This window comes from Aythya fuligula, chromosome 11 (assembly GCF_009819795.1).
Source record: "Aythya fuligula isolate bAytFul2 chromosome 11, bAytFul2.pri, whole genome shotgun sequence".
In the NCBI taxonomy this organism is placed as follows: domain Eukaryota; kingdom Metazoa; phylum Chordata; class Aves; order Anseriformes; family Anatidae; genus Aythya; species Aythya fuligula.
In genome coordinates, this window is record NC_045569.1 from 10744227 (window position 1) to 10759653 (window position 15427).

The window sequence follows — 15427 nt, forward strand, 5'->3', positions numbered from 1 at the left end:
GTGTGGGGTGCCTGCTGGAGAGGCACCAATAACTGCAGGTTCTTAATGAGCTCGGAATAACAGCCACACCTGGGAGCTCACGCCCCACCAGCATGGAAGGAGAACAGCCGTTCCCACCCCAGCAGGTTAGGGACGGGTAGACAGAGGTGGGCAAACAGCAACCACCTGATCTTAAACCAAAATCCCCCCAAAGTCCCCTTCTAAAAGGGATTAGAGCCCCCAGCTCCTCGCCCCTCGAGCCCACGTCTGTCCTGTTTCACTGTGTTGGAGGGGAAGGAGGGCAAAGAGACGCAAACTTTAAGATGATTTATTCACACAAACTCGTAGCCCGGCCCCACCTCTCTCCCCCAGACAGAAAACACTGACCATGATGTTTATGGAATGGCTTGGCTTCAGCTTTTAACAAAATCCTCCACAGAAGAGTGAGAGCAGAACAAAGCACACACGGACAATTCCACACGCAAGCAGCCAGGCCAGGAAGAGAGCTCGCGACACGGCTCCAGGGCCCAGTTTATAAATACACCCTTCTCATGTGGCGCTCGAAGGAAGCCAGCCAGGTTACGTCCACGTGGCACGAAGACAAGAGCACAGCCTCGCTCCCCAGCGCTACGAGTGAAACGCGAGCTGCCCCCCGCACGACTCCCTTGGCTTTGGGTACAGCCGATCGCTCCTCTCGGGGATCGAGCGTCTCTCTTTGGAAGGGCCCGGACAGAGGTGTGAGGGCAGCCCCTCGCCTCGCCCTGGGAAGGAGCCCCAAGGCTCAAGTGCTCTTTGAACCACGGAAAGCGCGACTCCAGCAGGTGAAGGGAGCGCTCCCCCAGACCCGAGGCATCGCTCCAAACGCTCGCTTGACCCTAGCAGAGCAGAGTACCATTGCAGCACGAAAAAGGCTCCGTTCCTTTTTTAAATAAGCAGCCCCAGCTGGGTGAAGTTAATCTGAATGCCCCTTTTATTAAATGCTGTGATAGTGCAGTGGTAACATTGAACAGAGTAAGACTGTTTAAACAAAAGCTGGAAGAGCAAGAAGGTTTTGTGGTTTTTCTTTAAAAAAAAAAAAAAAAAAAAAAAGTTAGATGAGTTAAAACAGCATTGGTTGCCCCAAAGCAGAGATGCACAGGGGTTTTAATGTAGTGTTAAAGGTTAACTCACGTCTCCTCCGCGTGTCTAACACCCCAAACATGCCTTACACTTAAGAGTCTGAGTGAAAATTAAAAGGTAGCCGGTCAGATGAGCGCACACCACACATCAGGTGATGGGGAAAGAACCAACACTGATGTGGAGAAGTCAAGGAGTTGATGCTGCATCTACCGCTGTGCTCCCCTACGCTGCCGGGCCCCCACGTGGCCAGGGCATGAGGCGCCTCTAGGCTAACACACCACACAGCTGCATGTAAAGAGCTCCTATGCCAGTTCATAAACATCTTCCATTTACTATTTGGTGATTACATGTGTATATATAGTTCTCTAGGCAACACGTTTCAATGAGATAGTCAACTCTGAGGATACACAGGCCAATCTAACAATGAGAAATGCGGTTTCAGTCCAACAGAAGCTTGTTTTCCCTTTCCTCAAGAAAGGAGATGTAACCCTCTCTCCCCTCAAAAGCATTTTCAGGTCACACTCGCGTCCCCCGCTGCAACTATTCTTCGTCAGAGGAAGAGTTCTGATCCAGGGGGTACACCATGAACATCACATCTGGCCGCGACGGGACAGAGGGGTGACCAGGCCTCACGATTTCAAAGCCCAAGAAGCTGAACGTCTTCAGGAGTGGAGCTACCAAAGAGAAGGAAATCCGTTACCATCAGGAATAATCCTCTGTACCTGTGCTGCCCTACAAGCCATGACCATCACTCCTGGCTGAGAGGGGGACTTGAGCTGTGCACTCCACTGCGGCAGCCGCCCGGTTACCCACCAGCTGCACGCCGATGTCTCTGTTCTGTGCTGAACTGGGGGGCTGCTCCCAGCACCCGCTGAGCCCTGAAAGCGGGTCGTGCAGCAGCAGATGGGAACCTGCTTGCTCAGGGAGCAGTCAGAGATCTGCTGGCTCCACGAGGAGGACCTGGAGCTCGCTGCAGCCTCAGCTCAGCTGTGCACGTTGCCCCAGGAGAGCTGCAGCCCCGGAGCCCCACTCATGCTCACCTGGGTGAGGCGAGGTTACGTGGCACTAGCAGGATGTGTGTCCCCTTGTTACTACAGCAGCCACTCCCCTGTGACCTGAGAGCCACCCTGCCACAGCACCTCATCTCTGCGACACCTCCTGATGATCGGCCTCAGAGCTCTGCACAGTCACGCAGAGCAGCTCCTATGTGCCCTCAAGGCGATGCTGAATTTCAGCTGTGCAAAGACTCAGAGTCTGGAGCATTCTAGAGCTCGTACGAACGAGCCAGGTTCAATAGCAACATTCCCTGTGCTTTTTAAAAACGAGCAAAACCCAGCATCAGATGTCCCTGTAAACAGCCACCATGGAGGTCACCTATGCAGCTACTGCTGGTGACACACCAGAGCAAGAGCTCTGTTTGGAAATTAATCTTGGTATCATAATGCGGAGCCACAGCTTCCTGGGGTCAGCACAGCTTAGCTGTAACAACGTGCTTCACTTCAGAGAAGGCAGTGCAGCTTGCGAAGCAGCAGAGTAAAATTAGAATTAAGATTTGAATTATTCCTGCCATGGTAATTGCTTGGTTACTAGCCTGCGTCTAGTAGGATTTGAAGTGACACGTACGTAGCTTGGTACCTCATCACAAATCTCAAACTTCCGTGCTCTAATCACTCATCCGACACATCTATCTTTAGATCCTAATGCAGTCCCCTTAAGCCCTAAGCATCTATAGCCGGGGTCAGGATTACCTGTAGGTCTAGGAAGGGCAAAAGTGCCAGGAGATCTTTAAAAAGCAGATGAGCACAAGGGCAACAAGCTACCAGTATTCATTTACCATGTATTAACTTCTCCTGGGTTTCCCCTTGCAAATCACAGAATCCTGGTGCCAAATGCCTTCCCTCCTTACCCAAGAAGGATTATTAACCACTATCTGGACAGGAAAGTACTCCAAGTTACTCAGGAGCAGCTTTCTCCTTGAGAATACCAGCAATAATTTAACTGCAGGACAGTAAAGCATATCCAGCTGGAGAAATCAAGATGTTCTCTCTCCCTCAGTCTCAAGACAGGGCTTATTTCCTGCATGAGAAACCATTTCTGATTTGTGAGAACACCACAGAAATTCTGCACGTAACAATTCCTGCAGTAGGACGTGTCCCCCGAAGCCCTGGGATGACCGGATTTTTGTACAGATCCAGCAGCACCATTTTAGATCTAAGGAGCAAACCTCCCAGCAGGGCTGAGTTCTCACCTCTATCTTCTCTGCTTTTTCTGAAGCAAATAAAGACGTAGTTTACTTTCATTTTTTCTTCAGCAAATTCCAACAGAGCTGATAACCTGCCAAGGAGGAAGAAGACAAAAGAACATCAGCTATAGGAAGTCCTGTCCTGAGGAAGCCACTGAGCACTATCAACTGTTTGGATGTTGTCAGGCAGAAAGATGACTTGTTTACAGACACCTTCCAGCGAACAATGGGTGCTGAAACAATGGACTTCCTGCCTTCATGTCCAGCCCTGCAAAACCGAGAGCTGTCCTCCACCAAGTCACCCCACAGCTCCGTGTCCTTGGCACCCGCCTGCCAGCACGCACGGCCCCGCCAGCCAGGAGTTTTGCATACGAGCCTTCAGAGGTGGGAAGCTGAATATCACAGCTGTTTACATTCCTTCCCCTGGCACCACACGGGATCTCTAAGTTTTGCATGTTATGTAAAGATTTAAAAAAAATAGAATAAAATAAAAGAGCTCATGCCAGGCAGAAAAGAAAACCATCGCTGCAGGAGCATGTGCACAGGCAAAGCTGTTTCCTGAACATATTATCTGGATGGCACAGCTGAGAAGCTGCATCATGAAACCCAGCTTCCTTCCAGCTAAATTATTTCTGCCCCCTCTCTTGACGGGAGCAGAGTGGCACTGACCCCATCCGAGCCCCGGGGAGCCGCGTGGTGCTGCCGGCCTTGTAACCATTTACGATGCGGGCTGCTAGAGCAGTGACAAACAGGGCTCGAATCGAGATCTAATTAAACAGCAGTCAGTGAGACTGGAGCGCACTGAGGGAGATTAAATTTGCAAGGATTTTGTTAATATGGTAATGAACTACTTTAATTATAGCCTCTACTAGGCTGTTTTACCTAGCTAAAAATAATCTTGCAAAATCGTGCTTTAAGTCATGATGAGCTGGGCGGGTAAATACCCCCACGGAAGAACCTGCTCCCAGGAGAGCAGGCACACGGACAGCCAAAGGATTTATGGGCTGACTGCGGAAATTATGCAGAAACATTTATCTGGACACGGATTCCAAGGAGACGAGCATGAGGCAGCAGGGATACTGGCACTTACTGAAGGTGCCCAATGATGTTTTTTTGCAATTAGCTTGTGCCATTTGCTGGTAAACCCTATTTGGAAATTTAGGAGGGCTTCAGCGAGCTCTGCACAGGAATCTGGTGAAGCCACATCTATGCTACAGCGCTCCCTGCCAGCGGAGATCTCTGGCGAAGCACTTGGCAGGAAGTAGCTGCTCTGGAAGCTGCGTTTACACAAACTTCCCAGAGCAGAGCTGTCTGGACAAAACACTCCCGTATTCTGCCAGCAGAGAAAAATCAGATTCTGGCAGAGCCAGAAGCCTGCATGGCAGCAGCCCAAGAGCAGAACCACCTACTGATGAGAAGGAGCACATCAATATAATGGAGTTTTTCCCTGAAAGAGAGGAAGACACTTGCCAAAATAAATACTTGCCAATTGGCCAGCGGAACAGAATTTTCCACAAAGTATGCAAAGAATCACTCCACTCATTTCTTGCTTATTTTTCATTAGCACAGGACCTCAAAAACAGTAACTTGTCTCAAACGATCTCCAAAGGGGGGAAAAAATACATATGGAGGAGTAACAGGACTCTTCTCTGAAGACAAGGCAGCAAAGATGTGCTTTAGCTGTACAGATCAGGAAGAGAGGCACCGTACATATGTACAGCTTGTTCTCCCCACACATGGAACATCACCAGCATAAGAGAAATACTGCTCCCTGTGGGCACAGCTCCGGGATGCCAAACTCACCCTTCTTTGCTTCCATCAGCTAATAATCCGTCAGGGATTTCCACAAAGAGGCTCTGATTCGAGAGCACTGCATCCCAGGAGGAGGTCTTCACCTCTGTGACCTTGTACTGGAAGTGGACAATATGAGGCTTCCCTTCGTGCACTGGGACATCTTGGTTAACAGTGATCTTCTCGTCCTGGACAGGGGAGGGAGGAGAGCTCGTGAAATAGGCTTTAAGGTTAAAGAAAACTAAGCGTGAAACTACAGACCAAAAGTGTAAGAGACCATGCTTCAGTGAACATGCAAAGGAGCTGAGACTCATGCCCGAGTCTCAGCGCCCCTCACACCCACAAGGGGTTAAGAGCTATTGTTTTAAGCTGCCTGTATTTCCCAGAACACCTCGCTTTTGTTCTGGCCTAACAAAGAAATAGGAGTGAAAAGTAAAACCCTACATCCTAACAGACAGGGGAGATGCAAATGCAAAATAAATGCTATAATAATTTTACTGAGAACATTATACTTTTCCCTTCCCCTTTCATTGGCTCGGGGACACACCAAAACGAGTATTCCAGCCTTGGAGTGATTTTCTAGTCATGCTTTTCTGTTCAAGAGAACGCAGCTTTGCATATTCCCATTTTATTCAATTTCTGGGCAGCAAGAGTCCATTCATTCACCGCAGCTCCCAGCCACATCTTTGGAGAGCGGTTCATGAACTACCCTTCAAAGAACACAACCGACGAGCTGCAATAGCATCTGCTGTGGCAGCCTGACCACTTTTGTCTCCCCAGTCCCCAGCACAGTCTTTTTGTTTAAGGGATGACCACAAATTGCTTTCCCAGATTTTACAACCAACTGGTATGGCAAATGGCTCGCCTCCCGGTACAAGGGAGGAGAATACACAGCACAGAGACCCCCAAAATAGACAGAAGCTACGCGGATGCGAAAATTGTGACAAAGTCTTTTTCCAGAGACCACAAACATACATGTCCCCCTCTAACGCTTCTCTAACAAGCGTGCAGCCAGCCTCAAATTCAGCTTAGCAGTTCCTAGAAAACAATTCCGTGGTTAAATGCCATTCCTGCTCCTGGCAGTCTCCGTAGGCAGTTGGCTTGCCCAATAATATCTTCCACATTTAACTTCGAAAAGCCCCAGTGTCACAACTACAGAAATTCATTAGGCTCCAGAGTTAACGCTGTCAACTCCAGCGCAAGCTGAATCGTTCCCATGTGCTGGGCTGCAGGCTGGTGCACGCTGTCCCACGCACAGCTTGTACAGCTTGGGCAGCTCTGACGGGCAAGAGCAAACCAGGAAGGAGAAGCCAAGCCTGTGCTGCTCTCAAGCTTCAGGGACACCTGGGTGGGAGGTGCTTTAACCCACAGGGTCACTGGGCAGGGGTCCGCCCAGCCTCTGGGCATTGTATTTTATCAGGGTGAGTGACTGAGCAGCTCAGTATGAGCTCTGATCTGCTGACCAGCAGCTGGGCTGACAACAGAACAAGTGCTTTGGGTGCAGAACGGCAGCACCTCACCAGACTGCCCTTGATAAATCCCTTGTAGGCACATCTACACATCTCTGACCGTAACATCCACACCTGGGGACGTTTAGTGCAGCTTGGGGCTGCAGAATTCCTCCTCACAGCCACGGGGTGGGCAGGGGATATTGCCCTGCAGGTGTTTTATCCTACTAAGGTGTAAGCATTGCAGAAAGGGCAACGCTCAGCAAAACCCTCTGAGAACATTGCTGGGCTCCTCTGCCCTGTTTCCCAGGGGTTTAACCCCTATTACCACATACACTGAAACAGTCCAGCCCCTTGGTTTGTCTGCTGTGACAAGGGTGAAGGCAGTGGGCATGTTAATGCTGGCGGTGAGGGAGCTCTGCATGTAAATCAGGAACTGCCTGGCTCTGGTAAGGGGAGCAGAGGAAGCTGCCGTTTGTTTGAAGCGCACAAAGCTGAGTGCGGGCCCACTGCAAAACAAGTTTACACTTCATCAGGGTAAATATCCTGTAGGAAATAGTTTATTCATTCAGTTTGAAAGGAGCCTGTGTGGTTGTGCCTGCCGTCAGGTTTCACCACGGTTTTTAGCCCAGTGCAGCAAGAAGCCCACCAGCAGCTGCTCCAGGAGAGGTTAAACCAGACAGCTGCTGAGCGAGGCACAGCAGAGCTGCAGAAAGACTCAGGTTTGAGCCCAGCGAGAGCTCTGCACCGCAGAGGCCAATTTAAAAACAGAGCAAAACAAGGGGATTATGCACATCTTTCACCGGTGACTTCATGGGAGCCTTTTCTAGTTGTTTTCCTGTGCAGAGAACATCTCCATTCCAGAAGAGATCTCTCTCAAGGAAGAGACAGGCTCACAGATGCTTTTCCCATATTTCACCAAAACAAGAACAGGGCGAGGAAGCTGAGTAAAGCAGGCTGGGATTGACACGCTGCAGGGGGAGGCACACGCGTGCGTTTGTGTGGGAAGGCTGGCAGAAGCCTGCGAGAGCAGGGGAAGAGCTTTTCTGCTGTCACGTAGCCCTGCTGCAACCAGAAGTCAGGCACTTTCGAAGCCTTCCCCAGGCTCCCAACCTTGGGAGCTTTTTCCAAGTCCCCCAATACACAGCCCGCTATTGCAGAGGCAGCGAAACCGTGGGGATGAACAGAAGCCGTGCCCCTGGTTCTGTGAGAATTACGCTTACGCAGCCTGGCTCGGGCAGCTGGCGTTTTATTCCCGTGTATCAAAATAGAGCTCGCGAGATCCCCAGGAGAGGAGCTGTTCCTGGGAAGCAGCAGCCCAGGAACCTGCTCAAAGCACAACCCTGTTTTTGCATCAAGCGAAACCCAGTTACGCTCCTCGAGCACCCCGATCAGGACGGAGGGAGGCCCCTCTGTGCTGGCAGGGAAGGAGGGATGCACACTGAGCTCTGCCACGGCCAAGCAGCTCCAGAAGCCCCCGCAGGCAGCCTGCTGTCCACATGTACTATACCTGCAGCCTCCTGCCAAGTTTGCTGGCCAGAGCACGGACGTCGCACAAAGCCCCTCCTGGCTGCCCAGCACTGACTCCCATCACCATTGCTTTCCCAGCTCTACAGAGCTCCCTCAATAAAAGGTGGAGCATCAAGTCCCTTAAAATGAAAACACCAACAGCTACCAGGAGCCCCAGCTGCCCGATCCATAGCCCTGCTGTACACGAGCGCTGTGCTGCACGCTCAGGAGGAGGCAGGCGCGTTCAGAAAGGTCAGCCCTTGAGCTGGAACAGCTGACACAGCTGGAAAAAGTACTTAAGCCTTTGGGCCCAGATGCCTTTCCAGGTCACGCTGGCTGGAAAGCCCAGCCTGCCATACCTGCCGTACCTTCAGCGAGCTGTGGAGAGGGGCAGAGTCACAGAACTGTTCAGCTTGGAAAACGGCCTCCGAAAATCAACAAGTCCAACCCCAAACCTTGCACTGGCAAGTCCACCACTAAGCCACGTTACAAAACCCTACAGGTAGATGTTTCTTGAGATGTCCAGGGATGGTGACGCAGCCACTTCCAACGCCACACAGCGCCTTCAGTAAAGGGATTTCTCCTAACACCCAACCAACCCCCTGCCACACCAGCACAACTTGAGGCCCTCTCCCATCGCCACATCAGAGGTGGGACTTTAAACTGCTGGAGGTGGTTTACAAACACAACCTGTTCCACCCTGGGATGAGCTACATGAAGGAAGGGGCCAATCCCCTGCCAGGCTCTGGTGGCAAGGTGGGTTTTGTCAGCAAAACCCTGGAGGAAGTTGTGTTCTGACTTCTGAGAAGCAGCTATCTGGACGAGATCTCCTCAGGCAGCAAGCCCTGCCTACACACCACCACCGAAGGCTTCTGTGCTGATTCAAGGCTGTACTCAAATCAAATACTTCAAAGCCTCTAAACTGTGACTCTTTTCACCAGCATCTCCTCCACGTCTAGACTATTTTCCACCTCTGGTCCTGCTTGGTGTGTACGCGAGGTTTGGCAAATTTGGCCTGCAGGAGTTGAAGTTGCAGGGTCACCTAGTTGTCATCCATCAGACCCTGACAGAACGCAGCTCACGTCCTGAGCCCTCCTGAAGCTGCTCGTGTCTTTTCTTTGAGCAAAATGAAGCCAGCCGAGCTGCTTGCTGCCTCTCTGGACTCCACATCCCTCTAACATCTGCGACAATTCAACAGCATTAAGCTGATGTCACATTGTTATCAAGAGGCTAGAGCTTGACATTTATTCACAAGGCAAGCAGGCAAGGCACATGCTACAAATTCACCAGCTCTGCATTAAAGCAAACTCCTCTGAAAGCAGCCCCGAGGTCTCTTGTTTCTCATGAGTTTCCACAGGAGACTTTGGTAGCTGCAACCTGAAAGGGCCTGCATCCTTTCATCATACGAAGGCTGCTTGCCTCCCACGGGGTAATTAAAATCAAGTCTAACACCTATGACAGCAATTCTGTCTGAGCAGCCAGATCTGCAAGCTTAGCAGAAATTCAGGCAGCCTCATCTGATAGCACTTTACACCCTGGTTTGGGGAAAAACAGTGCCTGTCCCAGAAGGGAGACAGATGTGCAGCACTGTAACGTAACGCAGAGAAGCTGCACAAGTGCTGATTATTCCACAGAAAGAGCCAATTCATCGGAAGGCCAAGAGGAAAGATCCTTTAGAATGAGGGTGGCCACGGAAAAAAAGCAACACAGACCCACGTACTCCTAGGCCAGTTTGCAGACACGAACACCCCACGATCTTGCCTCACCCTCTGCGTGCATTCCAGAAACGTTCCCGTTTGTGAGCCTCCTGCTTTTGTGAGGTTCAGGCAGCGTTACCTTCCGGACCAGGGCACGGGAAGGAGCTTATCGACCCTTCTCTCCCAGCATTTCACCTTTCTGCTTCCCATTTCCTCTTTTTGCATAACATGCAAGAAGTTGCTTCACGTGCTGATAACGCCAGCTCTGCAGGCAGCAGCTGAAACAGGCTCTGGGAACTGGGCTAGCCAGTCATTTGCTGCGCACCTTTGATAAGAAGTTTCTTAACAAACAGGTGATACTTAAGCAAGGCAGAGCTGCAAGCAGCTCAGTCATGTGCCAGCAGGGCTGCTGAAAAAGCTAGCAGCCTCCCCATTTATTACCTTGAAGACTTTTGCATTTATTCCCATCAGACTGCGGAAGGAAGTGAGCAGAGTTGTTACACGGAGCATTGTTTAGACATCCGATCTTTCTCACCTTATATATCAGAGCTGAAAGAGAAGGATCCCTGCTACCCCCTCGCCCACCGGGGATCTTCGACAGTGGGTGAGGGGCATCAGGAGCACCACAGAGGCCCTGGAACGATGTGCCTGCAGCACTGCAGCTGGGGACAGTTACTCAAAGGTAAGATACTACTGCAAGACAAAAAGGGACAACAGAAAAACACCAGGTTACGTTAGCAGGGGTCCAAGTTTCTGATAATCCAGCTCCCCATAACCCCAAACCGCCTGTATTCCCGCTCCTCTGCAGGAGGTGAGGGGCAGCTGCCGAGCCTTTGGTGCCCGGAGGTGTCTGGTAAAACATTTTGCTGCCCAGGCACTGCTGTGTCGGGGAAGGGCAGCGCTCTGTTCGAAATGGAGGAGGGGCTTTGCAGCCAAGATCCCAGAGAGTGCTGAGCAACCTCATGCTAATAAGGGACGCCTGGAAGGCTGCCAATAGCAGATGGCTGGAAACGCATGACCAGATGAGCACACATTTTCTGTAGACAAATATCTACAAATAGATCAACAGGGCCCAGAAGGAGGAGGTTTAAGTTTCACATTTTCAAAACCGGGAGGAGGCGAAAGGGCTGGTTCTTCAGATACCTTGAATGTACTCCGCAGCATCCCAGCTGACATCCTCACATGCACGTGAAACACCACACAAGCATCCTTCAGCCCAACCCTAAATATTACAAGCTCACCCCACAGACTGTGTCCTAAGATCTATTTTAAGAGTTTAACGCAAGAAGAAAGAGTTCCCCTTGTGGTCTTTGAGTTTGCTGGGATCTCATCTGTATGCTCTTTTAGGATCACTTCTAACGCAGGCTTTAACATCTATTCTAGCTTTCAGCACATTCATGGAATCAAGTTATTTTACTCCAGGAGCATTGCTTCCTTTCTCAGCACCATAAAAGCTCTTTGCCAAGGCACGGGGCAGCAGCGGTTACTCTGCTCCCGAAGCCTGCAGAAGCAAGGCAGAGTTGCCAGTCGTTCTCCAGCATTCCCACAATGAAACGCACCAGCACAGAGCTATGCAAACACCACCTGGGCACAGCTTCCCTGAGAAATAAAGGGGAACGGGAGGGTTTTCAATGGGCAAACTGACAGAGGAACACGGCTGTACGGGACAGCCTCTGCAGAAGCATTCACAACTGGCTGGCTGTCCTGAAGCTTCTCAGCTGAGGTGCTTCCAGGATGGTGTTTTTTTACTCCAGGGCCTCTCCAGGAGCGAGGCAGTCCTCAGTATCAAAGCACCCAGCACTGAGCTGCACCGCCTGAACAGCACGCAGGGCACACACACCAACAGGCTGCAAACAAACTACCGAAACATCTACGGGTGCCAAAAAACCCAACCCAACAGCCTGCCAACACGGTTACGACACAGGCAGAATCTGCTAAGATCTTGTCCGTCCACCTCATACCGAACTAATCTTTCTGCAGGAAACACAAATATTCTTCCTCCACGCGTTTCCTTCTCCTCCAGGTTTGCTAGGCAGGGCTCTCCGGAGGTGCTCCCACGCGGCCGTGGCATGTAGCCGATGCTGCTTGCAGAAAAGGCTGCTCAGACACGCTCAGAAGAGAGCTTAAGCAGTCGCATCGAAGATGTCTGAGGGCAAAATCCCTTCCACACATGCTCAGTCGCACTCCGTATTAATACAGTCCCTCCGCATGGCATGACTGGGGCTATCAATGGACCAGTGTGTATTCAGTAGTAGTGGATGTGGAGAGGCATGACAAAGCACTTTGCTGTGCAATTCCCCACCCCCAGAAAGCTGTTGGCAGCTTTGTTTTTCCCTTCCCTCCTCCCTCACCCCCCCAGCTAACAATGTACTATTGATAGCTCTCTCCGACTTGCAGCCAATGCATCAAGAAGCTGGATAATGAAGTGGAGTTGTGGGAAAAAAAATAAAAAAAAAAGAGGCAGCAGTTTTCATGCAAAGCAGCTCAAGGCACTTCCCAGTTTTGCTTCCTCTGGCACATGTAGAAGTCAAAACACAAGACCCCTTCAAGCGCTGAGCCCTCTGGGGCTTCGCCTAGCCCAGACCTGCACGCTGCCTCTCTCCTCCCACCAAACTCTGCAGCTGCAGCCAGGCAGGGCCCTACAAGCAGCCCCGGGGTGCAAGCATGTGCAGGGGGCACAAATTAAGAGGCTTTGCTTCATCCCGATGTGCATCGGCAGCAGTCCTGCGAAGAACTTCATGCACTGGCCCAGCAAAGCCTCGTCCCTCGACGCACCCCGTTTAGAGCTTAAAATGAGGGCTGCGCTCCCATCTGCTGCAGCCCCTCTTCGTTTGGCTTTCCAGCAGCTCAGAGTAAGAGGCGTGGAGCTCAGCGAGCGCCTTGCACTGCAGCAGCTCCCGGAGCTTCTTCACCAAGTCCTGCCTGAAACGGGAGCTGCTACTGAGTGCACCCAGCGGGTGTCATTTCAACTCGCCACGCTGCCAGCAGCCCCACAGCCGTGCCCCGGCCCTGGGCAGCACAGGGGACGACGACTCCACTCCTCAGCCTGCTCCCGCCGGCTCCCCAGCACCTCCAGGCCACTGCCACTTTCCGTCCATGCCAACAACCGGCACCGCTGGGTCCAGGAGGCTCCACATTTGGGTGGGTTCGGTGTTGTTTTTTTTCCTTACGCCGAAGACTTGTGCCAAGTGGACAGACCCACGCAGCCCCCTCGGCGTTAAAAAAACAAACCTGTTTGCTTCTTAAAGGCTGCCCTGGGGATGCAGATGAGCACAGCCCAGAGGAACAAGCCCCTGTGCTGCCAGCCCCGCACGGAGCAGCCCCAGCAGAGGAGCACCCAAAAAACACCCCACAAACACCCTGCAAACACCCCACAAACACCCTGCAAACACCCCGCACAGCCCAGTGCCGGCCCCACACCCCCCGCAGCCCTTCACCGCCGGGCTGAGGGGCTCGGGGACAGCCCCAGCGGCCCTGGGGAGCCCCCCGAGGGGATGCCCGCGCACCCCCCGTGCTCGGAGCCGCCCCGCAGGGCGCTGCCCGCACACGGGGCCCGGCCGCCCCCTGCCCGCCTCCGCCGGGGGAAGGCCGCGGCCCTCCGGGCCCACCCGGCCGGGGCTCCCCGAGCTCAGCAGCGGCGGCCCACCGAGAAGCCGAGCCGAGCCGAGCCGAGCCGAGCCAGGCCGCGCACCTGTCCTGGGTGTTTATCATCCTCGGCTGCCTCCGGCTGCGCTGGGCTCCGCTCCGCTCCGCACCTCCGCCCTCCGCCGCCGCCGCGCTCCGACTGACCCCGCCGCGCGCCGCGCCACGCCCCCTCCCCCCCGCGCCACGCCCCCTTTTCCCCGCGCGAGGCCACGCCCATTTTGTCGAGGCCACGCCCACCGCCCCCCCCCCCCGGTCCCGCGCGCCGGGCCCGCTGGGTAGCGCCGCCGCCCCAAACAAAGGCGCGTGGCGCATGCGCGCTGCGCTCGCTCTCCCCTCTCCTCATCCTTCTGGCCTAAATCCCCTCTGTTTTAGTTAAAAACCACACACACACCCCTGTCGATATCTGAGGGAGGAGTCCCTCTCCATGTGTTTCACAAGACCCCTTCCAGTACTGAAAGGCCACCACGAGCTCACCCCAGAGCCTCCCCTTCTGCAGGCTGAGCGCCCTCAGCATTCCTTCATGAGGGGAGCCCCAGCCCCATGGTCGCCTTGTGGCACTGCCCTGCACCCATCCAGCAGCCCCCGTCCCCGTGCAGGGGTACATGGTGTGCCCTGGGGCTGTGTGGTGCTGTGCTGAGGTGGCTCCGAGCCCCTCCAGCCCGTGGAGCAGCCCGGGGTTGCTGCAGGGAGGGCTTTCTGCAAGGGTTTTGTGGGGTGTGAGACACGGCTGGGGAGCCAGGCTCTCTCCTGATGTGCCCGGTGCCGGGATGAGAGGCGCTGGGCACAAGCTGGAGGGCAGGGGGTGCCCTGTGAATGTCAGGACGTGCTTTTTTACTGTGTGGGTGACCGAGCTGATCAGGGAGGTTGTGGAGCCTCCCTCCCGGGAGATTTCACACCCCACCTGGACGTGGCCCTGGGCGACTTGTTCCAGGTGTCCCTGCTCGACCAGGGGTGGGCACAGATGGACCCCGAGGTGCCTCCAACCTCAACCACTCTGAGCAATCTGTGAAGTAGTTGGGCCCGGGTGGTGTCTGCAGCCCCTGCCACTGGCTGAGCTGTGTGATACCCTGCTTGGGGTATGCAAATGCTCCTTCCGACATGGTCTGAGGACGTACAGACCTACGGAGGGGTAGGAGTGTGAAGCAGGACAAGAGGAACGCGGACACCAGTGTGCTGAGCTGCCCGCTGCAGGGCTCTGCGGGCTCTCGTGATGAGCGGCATCCCCTAAAGGAACGGCACCGACAGCCCTTTGGGCACAGACATGGAGCCTGGAGAGCAAGCTGCAGGCTGCGGGGGGCTCAGGAAGCGGGCAGCCGTCTGGAAGAGAAGTTCTTCAAGCCTTTGAGACGCAAGCTGGAGAACATCTTGGGAAACCTCACACCTGCCCGCCCGCCCCCGTGCCTTCTTGTCCTCATCTGCGGGCCCGTAGCCTGCGGGGTCTGACGGGCAGCGCTCGGTCGGGGCTTCCTGGTTCCCAGCGCCGCCGCACGCGTGTTTTGGTTTGTCAAGAAGGGGCCAGCTGTTGTGCAGGGAGCTGGCCTCCCGCCAGGGCCCGAGTTCAAACGGAGCCCATTAAATGGCCTCGCAGCCGTAATTCTATTTATAATACCCAGGAAAAGCGAGCCGAGACTTTCCCACAGTGCCTGCTTCTCAGGCGATTGTTGTTCGGGAAGCTGGAATGTACACGGTATTATTTTTGTATCCCCCGGGAAGGGTTTTATTGCGTGTCCCTTCGTGTCCCCATCTGCGCCAAGGAAGGCTTGCCGAGCATGAGGTCTCTGGCGGCTGCTTGCAGCTCTCCAAACGCTTTGCTGAGACGGTTCGGGTGTCTCTGCCTGCATGTGCCCGTGTCTGTAGCATGCCTGTGTCTGTAATTCCCACACCTCTGGATGTTTTGCAGAGCGGAGACGTGCTGCTTGGACTCTTCCCCCAGCCTGGCTCCCGAGGCACTTGGTGCCTGCCAGTGGTTTTTGTGGCTCTTGTGGCTTTTCCCTTCG

The 15427-nt window shown here is 53.6% G+C and overlaps 1 protein-coding gene across 1 annotated transcript; it reads right to left on the reverse strand.

The window, feature by feature from the left end:
• Window positions 1-291: 291 nt before the first annotated feature.
• OAZ2 (ornithine decarboxylase antizyme 2) lies at window positions 292-13549 on the reverse strand. The gene is given in 6 exon segments (XM_032195209.1): window positions 292-1772; window positions 3347-3432; window positions 5144-5319; window positions 10321-10401; window positions 10403-10478; window positions 13477-13549. Coding segments are annotated over 6 exon segments (573 nt in total). The 5' UTR covers window positions 13497-13549; the 3' UTR covers window positions 292-1638.
• Window positions 13550-15427: the final 1878 nt, after the last annotated feature.